Source organism: Narcine bancroftii, chromosome 1, assembly GCF_036971445.1.
Source record: "Narcine bancroftii isolate sNarBan1 chromosome 1, sNarBan1.hap1, whole genome shotgun sequence".
Taxonomy (NCBI): Eukaryota; Metazoa; Chordata; class Chondrichthyes; order Torpediniformes; family Narcinidae; genus Narcine; species Narcine bancroftii.
The window spans coordinates 72,747,190-72,768,982 of record NC_091469.1 but is presented as its reverse complement, the minus strand read 5'-3'; the positions used below and the strand labels follow the sequence as shown (position 1 = coordinate 72,768,982).

General features: G+C 39.9%; 1 protein-coding gene across 2 annotated transcripts in view; it reads right to left on the bottom strand.

The window, feature by feature from the left end:
• Positions 1-21,793, bottom strand: part of LOC138759605 (uncharacterized) — a 75,409-nt gene that overhangs the window by 19,338 nt on the left and 34,278 nt on the right. For both annotated transcript variants that reach the window (XM_069930333.1, XM_069930328.1), the window contains 2 exons: positions 16,346-16,480; positions 5,163-5,215 (listed from right to left, as the gene is read on the bottom strand). In XM_069930333.1, the coding sequence (XP_069786434.1) occupies positions 5,163-5,215; positions 16,346-16,480 (188 nt within the window). The remainder of the gene's footprint in view (positions 1-5,162; positions 5,216-16,345; positions 16,481-21,793) is intronic.

Genomic DNA, 21,793 nt, shown 5'->3' with positions numbered 1-21,793 from the left:
GCTAATCCTTCTTTTTCCACTCATGTATAATTGCATTTGCTTACAGTTAATGTCTGCAAAGCATATGTCACTGGATGCTCATCCTTCTCTGTGATTTGGGACAATACTACTCCCAGTCCTACATGTGAAGCATTAATGGCTTGAGTCACTTCCTTGTTTGGGTCATAGTGGATTAGAACCTCATTCGTTGACGTTAATATTTCCTTTAGTCCATCAACTGTGTTTTTAGTTTCCATATTCTAGTACCATTTTTGATCCTTCTTGAGTAAGAAGTTTAGGGGGCTACATAGTGAAGACATGTTAGGGATATGTTTCCGGTAGTGATTTATGGGCCCTAGAAGGACTATAATTCCGACTTTTTGGTTGGATCTGGGACATTGCTAATGGCTCTGTGGCTTCCAGATCCATTTGTAACCCCTCCTTGTCGATTGTAAATCCCAAGAATGTCACTGAGGCCAGCATGAAGACACACTTATCTTGTCGTAATCATATTATAGTCTGTTTAGGACCTCTTCAACGTTTTCTAAGTGTTCCTTGTTGTTTTGGCCCATGACGATGATATCATCAAGGTAACATCCCACTGATATTCCATGTAGTAATTTGTCCATTGTAGCTTGAAAAAAATGCAGGTGTTGCTGAAACTCCGTATTGGCCCGTGTAGGTGAACAGGCCCAGGTGGGTACTGATTGTCACATATTTTCCTGATCCTTTGTCCAACTGTATTTGTTGGTATGCCTCTGACAAATCCAATTTTGTGAACTTTTGCCCTCCATTTAGTGCTTGGGCATGGGATGTTCTGGTACTTTTTAGTGCCTATTTAATGGTGACTTTGTAATCATTGCATATGCAAATCTCACCGTTTGCTTTCAGTACAGATGTGATGGGCACTAGTTCTATTATGCATTCATCTTTCAATCTATTTAACTCAGCTTCAATTTTTCCTTTCATTGTAAATGGAACTGTTCTGGCTTTGATGAACTTTGGTTCCACATTCTCTTTTAATTGCAGTTTGGCTTTAACCTCTTTTATCTTTCCCAACCCTTGTTGGAAAACCACAACATGGTCATTGAAAATCTGGTTGAGTTCTGGCTGGGTGTTGTCTTCGTTGTTTTATTCAGTATTGAACTGATTTCCAGTCAGTCCAGGGGAACGTGTTGTAGCCAGTTTCTTCCAAAAAGTGCTGGTCCTTCTATAATGTAGAGAGATAGCGTTTTTGGTTATTGTTGCTTGTATTGTACGTTGATCGTACATTTTCCAAACATTTTGATTTTTGTCTCCCGTAACAGATCTCCGTATTGCTTCAGTTGTTTTCACTAGAATGTGTAGTAACAAGCATTGTTTTAAATGGAATGCCATTAGAGACATGGCAGCCCCTGTGTCGAGCTCCATTTTAAGAGGTTCATTGTTTATTTTCAGCTGAACATAAAGTGCTGTGCTTTTCTTGTTTATCTTTTGGATGTGTAAAACTGCAGCTGTTTTTTGTTGTTGTCTTCAGAGCTGTTGCTATGCTCGTTGCTAAGGCTGCTCTCTCTTTCTCTCTCTCTCTCTTTCTCTGTTAGTCATTTGACCTCAGCTGGGTGGTTATCACAATTTTGAGTTCTCAGTTTTTTACTGTTTCTTTAATTGGACATCTCGCTCCAATATGTCCTTTTTTTGTTGCAACAGTGGCATTTGAAATTTTTGAAGTAACAGTTTTCTGGGCAATGGTTGTACTTCCCACAACGGAAGTACTTTTGGTGGGAAAATCTGCTGACCAGAAGATCTTGTGACTCACATCCAAATTTTCGTCTGCTATTTCTGAGCTGCAGGCTGTTGTATAAGTATTTCGAGAGTTACTTCATCATCCATTGCCAGTAATTCCTGCTTTGCCTGCCTGGTGATCTGCCAACCCCATCACCAATCTGTCTTGAAGTGCTTGGGTCAGAAACTGCTCAAAGTGACAGTTTACGCAATGCTGCCAGGTATTCATTTACTGCCTCCCCTGGCATTTGTCTCCTTTCACAGAATCGTGGCCTTTCTGCCATAACCGGTAGTCTGGTGCTTAAGTGCTGTGCATAACTCAGTATATGTCTTTGTCCCTGGGTCCTCAAAAAAAGTTTTAAGGAGATTGAATGTTTTGCTGCCCATTATATTGAGGAATAGGACATATTGTCAGTTTACCAGGGCTTCAATAATATTATGAGCTACGCAGTAGTGGTTAAACTGTTGTACGTAATTGCCCCAACTTTCATCTACTTCGTTGAATTCTCCGAACTTTAATTCTGCCATCTTGCCATGCTTTCGCTTTGATATTTGGGTGGGAACTTGTGGAGCTCATTAGGTAGTTACCTTTTGCTTCCTTCCCCCGGTTGGTGCATGGAGCACACATAGGTTCGTTTAGTTTCTCGACATCATTGTCATGTATGCACTTACACAATGAGGACTCAAGAGACGTGGTGCTTTTCTCATTCTTTAATACCATCGGACTAACATGGCTACTGACATACAGTATATATGTGGGGGGGGGTGGTGACATCATGACATGGGTGTCATGATGTACAGCAGGGTGGCGGGCTTATACACAATATACACGAATCAGAAGCTGTGGATGAACCAGGAGATCTACAACCAATTCAGGATACAATTATTGCATTTAAGAGGTACAACTTCAGGATTATAGGTGTCCACTTGGAACAGAATATGTGGAGGAATTTCTTTAGCCAGAGGGTGGTAAATCTGTGAATATGTTGCCACAGGCGGTTGTGGAAGCCGTCATCGGGTGCATTAAGGCAGAGATTGATAGGTTCTTTATTAGCCAGGGCATCAAAGGTTAAGGGGAGAAGGATGGACAGTGAGATTGAGTGGGAAAATAAATCGGCTCATGATAAAATTGTGGAGAAGACTTGATGGGCTGAATAGCCTACTTCTGATCCTATGTCTTATGGTCTTATTTAGACAAGCATATGGCCCTGATGCAGAAAATGTGATGTCTAGATGGGCATAAAGTATGATTCACAACTTGCTAAAGACTAGATCTGTGTTGTTCTTATCAGGTAATTCAGTCATACAGTAAGACTGGGTATGACCTCTTGAGGCCATTAAAGCACAAAAAGATAATTCCGTATGAAGTTGGAGTCTCAGAGGATGCCAGTAGGTGTGACAGGACGTGAACTTCATCACTTCCCATGAAGTGAAATTGAATCATTTCCAGAATAAATGCCTTATGGTCTCACTTTGAATGGAAATCAATGATTCAGCCTCACAAGTACGCAAGGCCAACACCATACCTGTGCTCCTAATCACTGAGGTTGGTGTAAAAACCTGATAGTGCCTTAGTTACTTATTTTATATTGAATTTAGTATTCACTTACATGTCACTTTACAACCAGGCACAGCATTCTATATCTGCCAAATCTAATATTGCCATGTAAGGCTCATGTTTATTTCATAACATTCCCTAAATAGTTAAATTTCACATGCCATCTTTCAAAGTGCATGAAAACACTGGTAACATTATGACGCCTATCTCATGATGATTACATAATAATGTTTCATGTTTATTTATATCATACTTTTCATGACCTTAGGCTTTGAGGACCAAGAAAATACTTCTGAAGTATAACTATAATTGGGGTAGCATAATTAATCTGGCCACAGCAAGGTCCCAAAGACAACATAATAATAAGAAGAAAACCTTCTTTTCCTGTTGGCAATTCATACCTAAGGCTGCTCTTCATTGACTACAGCTTGGCCTTCAATACCATTATTCCCTCAGTGCTGCTCAAGAAGCTACAAACTCCAGGCCTCTGTACCCCACTCTGCAAGTAGATCCTTAACTTTCTCATCAGAAGACCACAGTCAATACGAATCAGAAACAATGTCTCCTCCTCACTGAATATCAACACAGGTCCACCGCAAGGATATGTGTTTCGCCCAATGCTCTGCTCATTATACACCCATGACTGTGTGGCCAGGCGCAATTCCAAATCTATCCGCAAGTTTTCCGATGACACCACAGTTATCGGCAGAATCACAAATGGCAAAGAGGAAGCGTACTTTGAATGGTGTAACGACAACAACCCTGCATTTAACGTTAGCAAAACCAAGGAGGTGATTGTGGTCTTCAGAAGGAAGTCAGGAGAACACGACCCAGTCCTCATCAAGGGCTCAGTAGTGGAGAGAGCCAAGAACTTCAAATTCCTTGGCGTCAACATCTCTGAGAATCTGTCCTGAAGCCTCCATGTTGATGCAATCACAAAGAAGGCTTGCCAACGGCTGTACTTGTGAGGTGTCTGAGGAGATTCGGTATGTCATTGAAAACTCTCAAAAACTTCTACAGGTGTACCATAGAGAACATTCTGGATGGTTGCATCACTGCTTGGTGTGGAGGTACCAACTCTCAGGACAAGAATAAACTCCAGATGGTTAGTGTCTCAGCTTGCAACATCACGGACACCAGACTTCATTCCATCAAGAGGCGGTGTCTTAAAAAAGCAGCCTCAATCCTCAAAGACCCCACCACCCAGGCCATGCACTTTTCACTCTGCTACCATTGGGAAAAAGGTTCAGGAGCCTAAAAATGAGCACTCAATACCACAAGGACAGGTACATTGCCTTACTTTTTGTGCACTTTTTTATTTATAGTAATGTTGTAAGATGGTTATAATATGAATGTTTGCACTACGATGCTGCCACAAAACACCGAATTTCATGACTTATTCATGACAATAAATTCTAATTCTGATTCTGAGGGTTAAATAATAGCCACAACAACATGCTCTCTGCTCAAATGGTAATATGGAATCCGTTACATCTAACTGAGAAGTCAGAGGAGTTTCCAGGAAAGAAAAACAACACTTATTTGTACCAGACTATATTTTATGATCTGGCCTCTGGAGGGGGACACGGTAAAGATCTCCTTACTCAAAGTGGGAGTGCTGCAACTAAGACAAATGCAAAACCTACTCAGTAAACTTCATATATGCCATTGGTCTGTGGTGGATAGATGTTAAGGCTTTATTTTCACTCACATTAAAGAAACTCTGATTTCAATTTTTACTTCTAACCAGATAACTCATGGTAAATGAACAAAGACCTTATACATGTTTGGTAAAAATGGAGTTGCCAATAATCAATTAATTTCTAAATTTCTTATATAAAATAAACAAAGGTAAAACACTTGCCTGCTTTGCACAAAACTGTGAAGCATTGTTTCTGAAATACTTAGCGGTTTCTCCTAAAAACAAAGTAGTACATTTCACATCATTTTGTAATTCATAACATATAATTGTACAAGAAAATAAACATGGAGAATATATATTTATGAAGATTATGAAATAGTCAAAGATACAGATAAGTTTGCATCAATTACATCAATATACAAAGGTAACAATGCAGAAAATGTGATAAAGCACATTTGGTATACAAAACTTCAAAAATACATCCTAAATATGAAATTGTATTTTGTGTTAGAAATGCATGAACAGATTATTTTAGATGGTAAAGTAAAAATACATAGTTATAAAAATGGTAAATAGCATCCATTGGTTTTAAATCCAAAGATACAGGATAAATAAACATTTTAATGGTTATTTTGCAGTATTGTGTAGAGATCTTAGGACAAAATTTACAATCAATGGAGTGCACTGTAAATTCATAACCATATCAGGGCTGGAGGGGTGAATTTTAAAATAGATGATTATGTATATTACTTTGAACTGTTATTCTGAGAGGAAACAGAACACAAGTATTCAGAGAAACAATGTCATATAGTAGATATGAAATGTAACATTTGAGGGGATAAAAGGTTCAGAGTAATTTTACACCAAATGTCTAATACAGTGTTAAAATACTGGAACATTATAATTCAATAATGCTGTGACACCAATTGCAATAAATCAATCTATTCCTGATAGCCAGAAGTTCTATCGTGAACTATTGGCATTTACCCCTTTAAAGTAGGATCAGCTCTTCAATATTTTGGCAATCAAAATGAAGCAGTCCTGGATTTGTTGAGAGATTCTAAGAAATGATCCCTCAAAAGGTTCAACATTAGCTCCACACAAAGACCAATGGTGAAGTAAAAAATCAGGAACATTTAGAAGTATTTCAAAACTTATTAGCTCTGACAGGTAACAAGGCTGGAACACAGATTAGGTTTTGTAAACAAATGATGATGTCTAATGTGACTTTTTGAATATTGACTACCCCAGATGTTTCAAATTGAGCAAAAGCTTGGCAATTCAATAGCAGGTCCAATGAGATCAGGCATTATTCAGTAGGCACACAGTAGACAGCAGATGCTGAAATCTGAAGCTAAACACTATCGATAAGTGGAACCCAAGGTTTGAGCAGCATCAATAGGAGAAAAAAATGGTTGATGTTTTGGGCCAAACACCTTTAGACCTTTGAGAATTTCTGTCCCTTTTTACAAACCTGATAACTTTAACATTAGAATATATTAACTAATTTGTATTTAAGATCAGAATGAAGACACATTTGGATTAAAACTATTTTTGCATCACAGTTTCAGAGCCTAAGACAGAATATTCAAGGATAGGATGTCAGTAAAGCTTTCTTGTTGCCCCCAAAGTTAGCAGTGACAATTAAGATTAAAGATTCAATTAATTCTCATGTAATAAAACGTCATATTACACAGAATTCCTTTTGCCTGCTTTAAGGCAGGCAGATTCACCATCAGAAAAATTGCTTGAAGTGCCTCTTGCAGTCTTTTGCTTCTCTTTTTCATACTGCAAGAGACCCCTCAGAGTCATCATGTGGTGCCAGACTATTTTGTGCCGCTGGTCAACAGGGCAGGGGCTGCTGACAGGGTGGAGGGATACCTGATGTGATGTCCGATGTGCGCAGTACCACTTCCTCCCTCCGCCTTACCAGACTAATGCGCATTAGTCAGAACCATGTCATTCATGATGCAGAGGTGCTGGAACTGTTGGAATCTCTCTTCAACAGCATCCCTCTGAGGTCTGCGCCCTGGGCAGCTGCCTAGTTTGGCTAATGTCGCGCCAGCCCGGTGTCCATGGATTTGCCTCCAGTGTTCCCGCAACCTCTGCAGCCACATAGAATCCAGTCCAAAATATTGGCAATCCGAGATCCAGATCCAAACCTCCAACACGATCAGGAACCCTTCAGCACTCCCTCAGATCCTGGCTCCAATACCTGGTATCCCTTCAATCAGTTTCAAGCCAGTCTCCAGCAGTCTTCAGCCCGGCGTGAGTCCCATGACAGAGTCTCCAACACCCAACAGCCTCCGTGGGTTCCTCAACCAGCAGCCCGCCACATACATGGATCTTTTAGTCTTAGAGCCGCTGTGGCCACCGTCCCGTAGGTCGTCTTGTCTGCTTCTCCTTCTCAGACAGGGGGTGGTCTCCCTGTTTTCTGGTGCTGTGTGCCAGTCCTCCTCTCCACTGGAGTCTGCCATCCCTCATGGCTGCTGCCGATCAAAGGCGCTGCCATCTTGGGCACAGACCCCCGCGGTCACAAGATTTTAAATAAAACTACTGATGGTTCCTTTTAACAGACCACTTAAAGCCTATGTGGAGCTGACAGTAATTGACTGAGTGGTTGGACCCCGCAGGAGTGCTGTATCTCCACTCCTTGCTCTTTGTGGGCCCCCACCAACGGCAGCACTGCTGTTAGAGTGCTCTGGCAGTGCTACCATTTTCCTTAGGGAAAATAGAGGAAATCAATACTGTTGTTTGTTTAGCTCAATTAATGTATTCTGACACCAGAACATTGATTATTAATGTAAAACCTGAATGCTGGTTTGGATGCAAATGATGCATTTAATGTGAAAATACTAGGCCCAGATATTCTATTCATCATAACCATATAACCATTTACAGCACGGAAACAGGCCATGTCGGCCCTTCAAGTCCGTACCGATTCACTTGAACAACTCCACTAGCTCCTCCGCAAACTCCTGAGGAAGTAGAGGCTTTCTTCATGATGCCATTGGTGTGTGGTTCCAGGAAAGATCTTCCGAGATAGTGACTCCCAAGAACCTACATTTGCTCATCCTCTATTGATGACAATAAAACAATCAAGTCATTAAGGAAAAGTTCAAGGAAGCCAATTTGAAATCCTAATCTGATCTAGAAACACTTTTGCTGATGTATGTGTGCTCTTGGTACACAAAGACAGTGATCTATGGTTTTTCTTTGGCTTGGCTTCGCGGACGAAGATTTATGGAGGGGGTAAAAAGTCCACGTCAGCTGCAGACTCGTTTGTGGCTGACAAGTCCGATGCGGGACAGGCAGACACGATTGCAGCGGTTGCAGGGGAAAATTGGTTGGTTGGGGATGGGTGTTGGGTTTTTCCTCCTTTGCCTTTTGTCAGTGAGGTAGGCTCTGCGGTCTTCTTCAAAGGAGGTTGCTGCCCGCCAAACTGTGAGGCGCCAAGATGCACGGTTTGAGGCGATATCAGCCCACTGGCGGTGGTCAATGTGGCAGGCGCCAAGAGATTTCTTTAGGCAGTCCTTGTACCTTTTCTTTGGTGCACCTCTGTCACGGTGGCCAGTGGAGAGCTCGCCATATAACACGATCTTGGGAAGGCGATGGTCCTCCATTCTGGAGACGTGACCTACCCAGCGCAGTTGGATCTTCAGCAGCGTGGACTCGATGCTGTCGACCTCTGCCATCTCGAGTACTTCGACGTTAGGGATGTAAGCACTCCAATGGATGTTGAGGATGGAGCGGAGACAACGCTGGTGGAAGCGTTCTAGGAGCCGTAGGTGGTGCCGGTAGAGGACCCATGATTCGGAGCCGAACAGGAGTGTGGGTATGACAACGGCTCTGTATACGCTTATCTTTGTGAGGTTTTTCAGTTGGTTGTTTTTCCAGACTCTTTTGTGTAGTCTTCCAAAGGCGCTATTTGCCTTGGCGAGTCTGTTGTCTATCTCATTGTTGATCCTTGCATCTGATGAAATGGTGCAGCCGAGATAGGTAAACTGGTTGACCGTTTTGAGTTTTGTGTGCCCGATGGAGATGTGGGGGGGCTGGTAATCATGGTGGGGAGCTGGCTGATGGAGGACCTCAGTTTTCTTCAGGCTGACTTCCAGGCCAAATATTTTGGCAGTTTCCGCAAAGCAGGACGTCAAGCGCTGAAGAGCTGAACAAATTCTCAGACATTGTAATGGAGTAGATAAATTTGGGAGAATTTGGTAAAATTAGAGTATGTTACATACATACACACATTTTAAAACAGATCTTTTTGAAATACTGAAGAATTCATATTCAAGAACTTTACAGAAACTATGGAGAATACTAAGCACATTTCACAAGTAGGAGCTAATTGAAATGATGTCATGAAATGAATAAACCATTGTTTAGATTGGAGACAGGCTGGCTGGTTGAATAACTACAAGGCTTCTGATCTTTCTACAAAGTGCTCACAAAAAGGTCACTCGTGGGTTTTGTTTACCTAAGACAACAGCTTGACCAAGAAGGATAACTCCTGTTGTTTGCTGAAGAAGGTGGGGTTTTTTTGCAAGTGAGAGAGTCACATGGGTTTTCTGGCAGTTGGCAGTTGGAGAGAGAGAAAGGTGAGACTAGCTCAACAAGCTATCTCAGACAGTGTGTTTGTGACACTAAAAGAGAACGAACAGTCATGGCTGAAACAAGTCAGGAAAAGCTGGTGGGAAACAGAAAGCTCCAGAGTGGCAGTGCTATCTGTCTGATGTTTCTCTTGAAATAAAAGACACAGAAAGGAACTCTGTAGTAGCCTGAAAGAAAGAGGTTATCATCTGGAGAACTCTGATGGGGCAAGTTTCATCAGTGAGACATTGAGGTGACTAATAGTGGTACCTCAGTTGTGGAAATCCTGGAACAACAAATCTCTCTCTCTCTCTTTCTGCAAACCCTACAAGAACCTTCCTGAGCGGTAAACATTTACCTTTCAAGCACAAAAGCCTGGAAAACTTTATACATGTTAAATTCTGTGCACAGTATAAGAATTGCCTGCTACCAGAGGACTTGGAAGAAGGAGAAGTGAGATTGAACTGTGAACAAAGAACTTTTCTTAAATTTACACACACATCATACACATGCACTTAGAATTAGAAGGGGGTTAATTTGGGTTAGTTAAGTTAATAGAGATAAGTTAGTGTGATTCTGTTTTTATGTTTAAAGATAATTAAAAACAACTTTTGTTTAAGTAACCATTTGTTGTGGTAAATATCTATTGCTGCTGGGTTTTGGGGTCCTTTGGGCTCGTAACAATAACTCCAAATTTTTTAAAATTTCAGCAGATGTTGGAATGCAAGTTTTCTTTTTCCTTATTGCTGCTCCTGCCAGCATATTAATCAGGAATCTCTGGTATCTAACAAGTCACATCAGTAGGTTGGTTGACTAATCAGACTGAAGAGTTTTGACAGACAGTAGATAGAAGTTAAAATGCTTTGTTTTTAATTTTACACGGTGTGGTGGAACATTGTAAATACATGCTTTATAGAGATTGGCCTGCCTCATACTGTACCTTCTCCCCTTCAGGATTCCTAATAAAGGTTGTACTACCCAATTCCTTCCTTCAGTATTGACTTGGAATTGGACCAACATCATGTAAGATATGCCTGTAAGTTAATAGCTGACTTCTGGTCTGTCGGGTCTAATTGTCAACGTTAAACTTTAATCGCTACACTTTCATGCAATGGACAAAACTATGCAAGTGGAGAAGCTGGACACTGACCCTAGGAATCCAGAGGCCTCCATAAAATTCAACAAGTGGTTGCTCTACCTGAATGCCTTTATGAGGCAACATGATATTTGGGAAGAAGTCGACAAGAGAGGCCTGCTGTTTGCACAGGTTGGCCACCGCGTTTTTCAGATGATTAGAGACCGTCAAACTTACTCAGTCACCATGGGGCTCCTGCAAAAGCAATACCGGGCCCTGAAGAACTTAATATACACCAGATACCTCCTGGGCAGCTGAGTCCATTGATGAATACATTCAAGCCATGCAGGAGCTGGGGCAAGCTTGGGGCTGCACCAACGTTACGGCAGCCATCTAACAGGAGGAGCTGATCAGGGACACATGTGTGGCCAGCTTCAGGTCTGACCACATCAGACAAAGGCTCCTGGAGAAGGGCGATCAAACCCTGCAGTACATAATTGATCTCACCAAATCGTTAGAGACAGCCTAACAGAACGCAGAGGCTTACTCCTCCGCCATTGCGGCTGCCACGTGAGGAGCACGGGTGCCACCATTTTTGGATGCAGGATCCCTAACAGCAGCCACTATCACCAAGCACTTGAAGTGTTATTACTGCAGCCAGATGAAACACCCACAGAAGAACTGCCCTGCCAGAAGCATAACCTGCTCCAACTGTGGAAGGAAAGGACACTACACAAGAGTTTATAGGTCAAAATCTTCCCCCTGCAGTGCTGTGTTCAGGCAGCAGCTGTCACCATCTTGGACCACGTCATTCCCGGTTCCACTTCCAGTCGCAGAAAATAGCATGACAAGAATGCAGCGACGACAGCCCAGGTCAGCGTCACTTCCGGCTTCACTTCGGGCAGCAACTGCATGTGAACCATGGAGGCAGCCATCTTCGGGGTGGACATCTTGGAGGTTCCAACACACTTATAGCAGCAGCGAGATGAACAATGAGCTGACACTGGCATCTATTGTTCTGAACTACAGCAGGCCACATCAATTAGCAAGGTCCACCATGGACATCGAGGTAAACGTCTGCATTACAAACTGCTTGTTCGACGTGGGAAGCAATAAAAGCTTTATACACCCTGGCACTGTACAGCGCTGCTCCCTTTTATGAGCCAAGAGGACCCCAAAATCCAACAGCAATGGATATTCACCAACACAAATGGTTTCTTAAAATAAAAGTTGCTTTTAATTATCTTTAAACATGAAATCAGGATCAAGCTCTAACTTATTCCTATTAACTTAACCTAACTTAACCCCCTCCTAATTCTACGCGCACATGTATGTAATGTGTATATATTCAGAAAAGTTCTTTAATTCACATTCCAATCTCACTTCTCATTCCTTCAAGTTCACCATTATCAGGCAATTCTTATACTGTGCACAGAATTTAACATTTATGAAATTCACCAGGCTTTGGTACTTGAAGGGTAAATGGTTACAGCTCAGGAAGGTTCTTGTTGGTTTTCAGAGAGAGATTTGTTGCTTGTTGGACATCCATAACTGATTCCTTCCGATAAGCCACTTCAGTGTCTTGCCAAACAAGCTTGCCTCATCAAGGTTTTCTAGATGATAACCTTTTTCTTTCAGGTCACCACAGAGTTCCTTTTTGTTTCCCTTATTCCAAGTGAAACATTAAACAGCCAGTCTTCTCCTCTTGTATGGACCACAAGGGCTTTGACCAGGCTGAACTAAGAACTCACAACCAGTCTTCAAAATGGGGGTTTTCCACAAGCTTGCCAGCTTGTCCTGTTCCAGTCCCAGCTGCTGTTGCTGAACTGTAGAACTCAATTCTATCTCTCTCTCTCAGAAAAAACCACATGACCCTCTTAGAACAGCAAACTGCACTCAGACTGTGGCACCAGACCCAATCTTCTAAGTCCTTTCATCTGTTGCTTTCCAAAATAATAATCCATTACTCCACAACATATCCAATGAACACCTGCTTGTGAAGTCCTTATAGGCATTTTTAAAAGTTTTTGCAAAGGCACTCGGAGCCTAGACTGCCTGGCTTGAGCCAAGCTCTGGCATTTAAATGAGATCTGTTTTGAAATGTTTGTATCTGTTTGTGAGTTAGACTAAAAAAAAACCTGCTACAATTTATATCCTTTAAAACATATCGATATACAATATAAAATATAACATAATCTGTAACATCCCTCAATGGGACCCCAGTCCAGTGTAAAATCTCGTTGTCCTCCAAGCCCCACTCAACCAAAATCTGAGGTAACTGCACAGTAACATTAACTGTGGATGAGACCAAGTACAAGAATTTTAAATTGCTCGTTATGCCACAACTCTGTGCACCGGTCATACTGGGGCTGGACTTTCAGTGCCAACTTAAAATTGTTCTGATGGAATTTGAGGGCCCCTACCCCACCCTTATGGTCCATAATAACCAAATTTTAAACCACCTGCCTGCCTCCCCAGTCACAGCCAATCAGCGACCTGAACACCGTCCACTGCTCATGACCTGCGGTCTGTCCACCCTCCAGGTCCCACCACCCCCCTTGTCAAAAACATCACTCCCGACTACGTCTGTGGCCATCAAGGGTAGGTGATAGTCCTGGGGACAGAGCCTTTATCAAGGCTGAGGTTAAACGACTCCTGGCCAAGGATATCAAAGAGTAGAGAGAAGCACAAGATGGTCATAGACCACAGCAGACCATCCTCTTGGACGCTTACCCCGCATAGCCAACATGGTGAATTACATTGCCCAATACCGGGTCTTTTCCACTATAGACCTCAAGTCGGTCTATCACCAGCTCCTGATCCACCCAGAGCACAGTCAATACACAGCATTCAAGGCAGACAGCCACCTCTACCATTTCCTCACGGACCCCTTTGAAGTCACGAATGGAATTTTGGTCTTCCAGAGTGAAATGGTGGATGACCACCAACTGAAAGCCATGATTTCCTACCCAGATAACGTGACCATCTCTGGTCATGACCTGCAGGATCATGATGCTGACCTGCAAAAATTCATCCTGACAGCTAAAGCCCTAAAACTCATGTAGAACCAGAAGAAATACATGTTGTCCACTGCACTTTGGCTACACTAGGGTGTGTGGTGGAGGATGGAGTCATTGGACTAACCCTGAGCATATGTGACCCCTGCTAGAGCTCCCACTTTCCTATAACCTTAAGACCTTGAAAGGATGCCTGGGTTTTTTTTTTCCATATTATGCACAATGGGTCCCTCATAATGCAGACAAAGCCCATCCTCTAGTAAAAACTACCATATTTCTCCCAAGCAGTCAAGGTGACAATGCATGCTACAGATGAATCCATCCAATTTCAGGTGGAGAGTGATGCATCTGACTTGACTTAACCAGGTGGCAGGCCAGTGGCATTTTTCTCCTGTACCCTCCAGGGCCCTGGACTCTGGCACTCAGCCATTGAGAAAGAGCCCCAGGCTATAGTGGAAGTTGTGCACCACTAGAGGCATTATCAGGCCTGCAAATCATTCACCCTGCTGACTGACCAACATGCAGTCCATTCGTGTTTAACAACAAGCAGCAGGTATAAATTAAGAACGACAAGGTCGTGAGGTGGAGAATTGAACTGTCCACCTACAGCTACAAGATTTTGTACTGGTCCAAGAAGTTCAACGCCCTGTCAATGCCCTGTCTTGGGTTACCTGTACCAATGCACAAGCAGACTGCCTCCAAGCACTCACAACTGCCTTTGCCACTCCAGGGTCACCAGGTTTTATCACTTTGTGAGAGCCCACATCCTATCATACTTGGTTGAGGACATCAGGGAGCTGACCTGCAGCTGCTCGTTCTGCATGGAGTACAAGCCACACTTCTAACAGCTAGAGAAAGCTCACTTGATCAAGGCCACCTGCCCCTTCAAATGCCTAATTATGGACTTCAAGGGCTCCCTTTCCTCCATGAACCGGAACGTGTATTTTCTCAGCATTATAGACGGATACTCACAATTTCCATTCCCCATCCCCTGCCCAGATATATTAAGTTCCTGTGTAATCTCTTCACGCTCTTCAGATACCCCAGCTATATCCACAGTGTCTGGGGGTCCTCATTCATGAGCAATACCAAAGGAATTGCCACGAGCAGGACCATCAGCTATAAACTCTGAGGAAATGGTCAGATGGAAAGGGAGAACATTTAGAGGGCAGTCTTCCTGGCCTTTAAATCAAAAGGGCTTCCTGTCTCCCAGTGGCAAGAGGTCCTCCCAGAGGCTCTCCATGCCACCAGGTCTCTCCTCTGTACTGCAACAGATGCTACCCTGCATGAAAAATTATTCTCCTTTCCCAGGAGGTCGGCATCAGGAACCATGCTACTAGTCTAGCTGATGACCCCAGGGCCTATGCTACTCCAGAGACACATCAGACCAAGAAAGCAGACCCCCTAGTTGAGAAGGTCCACCTTCTCCACGCAAACCCCTAGTATGTCTACATGCATTACCAGGATAGGTGGAGAGACATTGTCCCTGTCCAGGAGCCCTCACAACTGAGGCACTGCTGGAACCCCCCCCCCCACCGGTCAACCAACCAGCACCCCTCCTTCCTGCACAATTATCAGGTACATGGTCGGGTATCCAACCTCACCATTGGTACCAGTTGCACCACCCCAACCCACCCATCCCCCAACCCAGCCCCAACTGATTCTGTTTAACCATCCAAATCGCAGCCCAGGAACCAACGGCTACACCACAACCAGTATTTTGATGGACAAAACCATCAGATAGGCTGAACCTGTAAATAGACTCTGACACTTCACCCACACTGAACTTTGTTTTAAAAGAAGGGGTAAATGTGGTGGAACACTGAAATACTTGCATTAAGGCAGTTTTGCCCAATCCCCTCTTTCAGAACTGTCCCGGAATTGGGGCCAACACCTTGTAAGATATACCTGTAAGTTTATAACAATTAAAGCCTGTTAATCTCGATTTTTGTTCTGTAAGGTCTAATTGATAGCGCTACACACGGAAATAAAGATTAGGACATGGCATAAATTAAGTTAGAAACTGAAATATAAACAAACTAGTAAAAAATTCTTAATTTTGAAAGCCATAGAAATTAGAAATAGATACCTGTAATTTGCAGAAATTAGAGTCCACACAAACAAAGTTGGGCTTTCAGGACTATTAAAAATAAATCATACTTTATTCAACTAGGTGTAACATTTGTGTTTTTTACGGCAAGGATAATTAGAGAAAATTGAGGTTCAAAGCAATTAACGAATTCAGAACCAATTCTGTGGCAGCAGGGTAGTGACCAAAAAACATTGGATTCTCGTCCTTCACTGTCCATGTGCAATGCTGAATGCAGCTGAGAATTTCACAGCATAATGATAATGAAAGCCAGTACTTTTTCCATTGTTATTAACATAAAGTTCCCACTCAAGTTTTTAATAGCAAAATATATTACAGTACATGATTTTGCAATTACAAAAAAGTTGTATTCTGTACATATTGCACAATCTGTTATCTGATTTAGATATATTATTCAAATCAGTAAAATTGTTATAAAAAGATAAATCAAATAGGAAAATTGGAAACACATGACTAAAACTTATTCACTGCACAGAGATCATGGCCAATAGAAAAATAACTTATGTTGATTATGTTCTGCAAATAATTACATCTAACATAAGATTTTAAAGGATATCTGAAATTTTAGAAATCAAAAAATATTTGAAAGGTAAGTTTTATTGTTTAAACTTACTTGGTTTCATTGTTGGCCTCAAAGTCACTGCTGTGTTTTCAAATGGTAGTTTTGATCTTCGTGCATCCAGAATATTACCATTCACGAGCCTTTTGATTGGCTGCTTCCAAGGCACCTTGTTGTTTTTCATATGCACTAACAAAAAACACTCAATTTAGATTTTATTTCAAAAAGGCATTAATTTCCTAAGAAATTAATCTACCAACAACTGATTCAAAGTTCAAATTAAAAGTTTAGAGTGGTACAGTTGGCATAGCGGGTAACACAATGCCTTTACAGCACCAGTGATCGGGATTTGTATCCAGTGCTGTCTGTAAGGAGTTTGTCTGTTCTCTCTGTATCTGTGTGGGTTTTCCCTGGGGCCTCCAGTTTCCTCCCACCCTTCAAAACATACCAAGTGTGTATGGGTGCAATTGGGCGGCACGAGCTTGTGGGGCAAAACGGTCTGTAACCGTGCTGTATGACTAAAAGAAAATCGTCAGAGTACATATATTTTCTAAATAATTTTTGATTTAATACTTCACTACAAACCACATTAGTAACAATATGTACAAATATTCAGCATTAAAATATACAGTGGCATTTTCCTTTTTCCCCCTTCCCTCAATCCTCCCCACCCCCTATAACTTAAAGCAAGAAATGAAAGAAGAAAGAAAGAATAAATAAATTGGAGAATAGAAAGAAAATAAAAAGAAATTGTGTCATCCAATATTTCATATTTAATTATTTTCATAATTGTAACATCATGTCAAGAGATGGAGGTCTGAAATTGGCAGTTTCTAATATACTCTAATGCAGGGGTGTCAAACTCAAATTCATAGAGGGCCAAAATTAAAACCTTGGACTAAGTTGTGGGCCAAACTAAATATTTATTGAAAATTTTCAACAACATTTGCATGTTTTCTCTTCTTTCAACGTATGTAATGTTAAACTTTTTCTCATTAAAATAAATGTTTAATAATAGTTTTGGTTAAACTCTTTCCAGAAGAAGCATTAACAAATGAGAAATAAAATATTCAATAAATAATATTTCTTTATAGCCTTTAAGCTCCTTTTAAATGTTTTTTTTTTTCACAAGCCAACAAGTCAAAAAAATAACAACTAGCTTCAATGAAAATCCAATCTTTCAACTATGAACAGTCCAAAGTTAACCAAAGAAAATATTAATCCAAGCTTAGCTTGCTACACTGTGATTTACTCTGATGCACCTGGGTCTAAACCAGATACTTGGCATCTCTTCTTAGATGCAAGTTCATCAAACTGTGGGGTCAGAGTTTGCCTCCCACCTGTCTTGAAAGGTCCTGTTTTCTGTCTTTGGTTTGGCCATTTATCGTAAGGGGTTTATTACATGTGAGTTCGGCGACAGGTCATAGATGCTAATGAAAGTAAAGAGAGGAGGTGGGGGTGATTAGCGGGCTGACGGGCCGACGCCAACACATTTGCAAAGCATTCTGGGATTTGTAGTATTAGCTGTGCATGCGCTATATTGGCGCGGTGGCCAGCGGGCCAGCTCTAATACATATTTGATATGATCTTGCGGGGAAAATATAATTATATCACAGGCCAAATTTGGCCCGCGGGCCTGAGTTTGAGATGTGTGCTCTAATGTATGGTTCCCAAATTTGCTGAAATAAAGCATATTTGTCTTTTAGACTGTAGGTATTTTTTTTCTAATGGAATACACTTGTTCATTTTTATGTACTATTGTTGTTTTCCAAGTTATCATTATGCACTTTTTTGAGCCCTGTCTAATTTTAGACCTAAATCTTTATCTTTTATATTGTTTAACAGGAAGATTTTTGGTATCCTATTTTTTGTAATTCTATTTAATATTAGGTTTAAATCCTCCCCCAAAAATTTCACTTAAGTTCATATCCAAATTGCATATATTGTTGTTCCAATTTCTTGTTTACAACGGAAGCATTTGTCCGATAGTGTTGGATTCCATTCTTTTAACTCTTGAGGTGTAACATAAAGTTTATGTAGTCAATTGTATCGTATCATACAAAAATGAGTATTTATTGTATTAATCATGGTCCCTGCACATAGTTCCTTCCATGTTTCATTCTTTATTTGTGTATTTAAACCTTTTTTCCAACCTTGTTTGGGTTTATATATTGGTTCATCATTTTCCTTGTTTTGCAATTTGCTATATATGTTTGTAATTTTTCTTTACTATCACAGTATCTGTAATTAAGTATTCATAGCAGCTACACTCAAGTAATCTTAGACTAGTTGGCAACTTTTCTTTTAAATAAATTTTAAACCGATAGTATGAAAATATTATACCATGTGATATTCCATATTTATTTATAACTGTTCAAATGTCAATAAATTATTTCCCAAAAAGCAATCTTCTATTCTTGTAATTCCTTTTCTTGCTCATTCCTTAAAAAATGAATTGTCTATTGTAAAAGGAATTAATGGGTTTTGCATTAGTAACATTTTTGGTATTTGATAATTTATCATCTTTCGCTCCAGATGCATTCTCTTCCATATTTTTAGTATATGATGTAGTATTGGTAGATTGTTATGTTGCACCAGTTTATCATCCAATTTATAGAGTAAATGTTCAGGGACCTTTTTACCTAATTTATATTATTCTATCTTGAGCTAATCCAGTTTTTCTCCCATCTGATAAAAAAATCTGCTACCTTAACTGTGCTGCCCTGTGATAGTTTTTGAAATTTGGTAGCTGCAATCTCCTTGTTTATACACCCATGTTATTTTTTCCAAAGCCACTCTTGATTTTTTACCCTTCCATAAAAACGTTATTATTAATTTATTTAATTTCATTAAAAATTCCCGTCAAGGGAATCGGTAGCATTTGGAACAGATATAGTAGCTGTGGAAATACATTCATCTTGATGCAGTTTGCTCTCCCTATAAAGTTCCATTTCTCTAAGTCTTCCTGTATTTTTTTTATTAATGGTTTTATACAAATGATTTAAATTATTATCTATCATGATACTGAGGTAACGTATGGCCTGTGATTGCCTTTTAAATATATTTTGTATAAATCGAATTTGTTCATTGGCATCACTTCACTTTTATCAATATTAATCTTGTATCCTGATATCGCCCCATATTCTTTCAATTTTGTTTATAACCTTTTTATTGATTTATCTGTGTCTGTTAAATATACTACAATATAATCATCTACAAATAAGCTCATTTTAAATTCTTCCTCTTTTACTTTTATTGCCTTTATCGTAGGTTCTTTTCTCATCAGCTCTGTCAATGGTTCTATAGCCAAAGCAAACAGTGATGCTGATAATGGGCATCCCTGTCTTGTTTACCTACTCAATTTAAAATGGTCTGAAAAATATCCATTTGTTACCACTTTTGCCAAAGGACCTTTATACAATGCTCTAATCCAATTAATAAATGTTTCCGGTAATTTGAATTTCTGTAGTACTTTAAACAGATAATTCCATTCCATCCTATCAAAAGCTTTCTCTGCATCTAGAGCTACTGTCACAGTTGGTGTTTTATTTCTTTGTGCTGTATGTATTAAATTAATAAATTTACAGACATTATCTGCTGCTCTTTTTTTAAAACAAATCCTGTCTGATCTAGCGTCACTAATTTTGGTACACAGTCTGTTAATCTATTAATAAGTAAATTTGCTATTAACTTATAATCTGTATTTAGTAAAGATATTGGTGTATATGAAGTCGATGACAACAGGTCTTTTCCCATTTTTAGAATTACTCTAATTATTGCTGTTTTATGAGTCAGGCAAATTCTGGTCTCTTCCACCTGTTTCATTACTCTAAGAAGGGCGGAAATAGTAGATTATTGAATACCTTTTAAAACTCTGTAGGGAATCCATCTTCACCTGGCGCTTTATTGTTTGGTAATGTCATTAGTGTATCATGTATTTCGTTCTTGTCAGGGGTTTTAGCAATTTATTTTGATCTTCTAATTGTAATTAGGGAAATTCAATGTTCACTATTCTTCCCTGGGTTTTTGGTTTGATACAATTGCTTGTATTTTTTTTTAATTCCATTAATCCCTAATGGGTTATATGAGATCTGTTTATCCTCCTTCCTTCTTGCTATGATAGTTTTTGCTGCTTGCTCTGTTTTTAGTTGTCAAGCAAATGTTTTGTGGGTTTTCTCTCCTAATTCATATCTTTGCTTTTTTTTCATAATATTTTTCTCCACTTTGTATGTTTGCAATGTATCATATTTTAACTTTTCCTCTATCAATTCTCTCTTTTTCTCTATATCTTCCCTTCTCATTTAATCTATCTCTATAGTTACTATCTTTTTTTCCAACTGTTCTATTTCCCAATCATATTCTTTTTTAATCTTGGTCATGTAACTAATTATTTGTCCCTAATAAAGACCTTCATTGTGTCCCATTATATAAATTTGTCTGTTACCGAATTTGTATTTGCCTCAAAATATATTTTAATTTGTTATTCTACATATTCCTTAAAATCTTGCCTTTTTAACAATATGGGTTTTAGCTTCCATCTATATGTTTTCGGTGGAATATCCTCTGAAGAAATTGTCAATAACAAGGGTGAGTGATCTGATAAAAGTCTTGCCTTATATTCGGTCTTTTGAACTCTCCCTTGAATCTGAGCTGACAACACGAATATATCAATCCTAGAATAGATTTTATGTCTGTTTGAATAATATGAATAATCTCTTTCTTTTGGATGTTGTTTTCTCCATATATCGACTATATTCATGTCATGCACTGAGTTCAATGTAAATTTAGCTGCTTTATTTTTTATAATAGTCTTCCTGGGTTTATTCATTGATTGGTCAAGGTTCAAATTAATATCGCCCCCCCCTAGTAAAATGTGTCCCTGTGTATCTGCTATCTTTAAAAAAACATCCTGCACAAATTCCTGGTCATCTTCATTAGGTGCAAAAATGTTCAACAAGTTCCAAGATTCTGAATAAATCTGGCACATCATCATTACATATCTACCCGCTGGATCTGTTATTACTTTCTTTATCTTAATTGGTAGATTCTTATTAACTAATATAGAAACTCCCCTGGGTTTTGAATTGTACGATGATGCCACTACATGACCTACCCAGTCTCTCTTCAGTTTGTGATGTTCTAACTCAGTAAACTGTACTTTTTGTATAAATGCTGTCATACTTTCTCCTTTTTTAGTGTCAGTAACTTTTTTCTCTTAATTTGAATTCCATTAATATTAATAGTCATTTAGTTCAATGTATTCATTTTACCCATGCATTTTCACCTCTGTCCCACCTCTTCAACCTCTCCATTCCCTTCTTCTAAAATCACTCTTTAGATTGTTCTTACTCTTTACTATACGCAACGACACAACTAATAGGCAAATAACAAAATCCATAAGAAAACCAAAGAATACTATTAAAGACAACAACATTAAATCCCCCTTAACTGAGTTGCCCTTGCCACCTCGCAAGACAACCACAACTCCCTTGCCTACGTGGG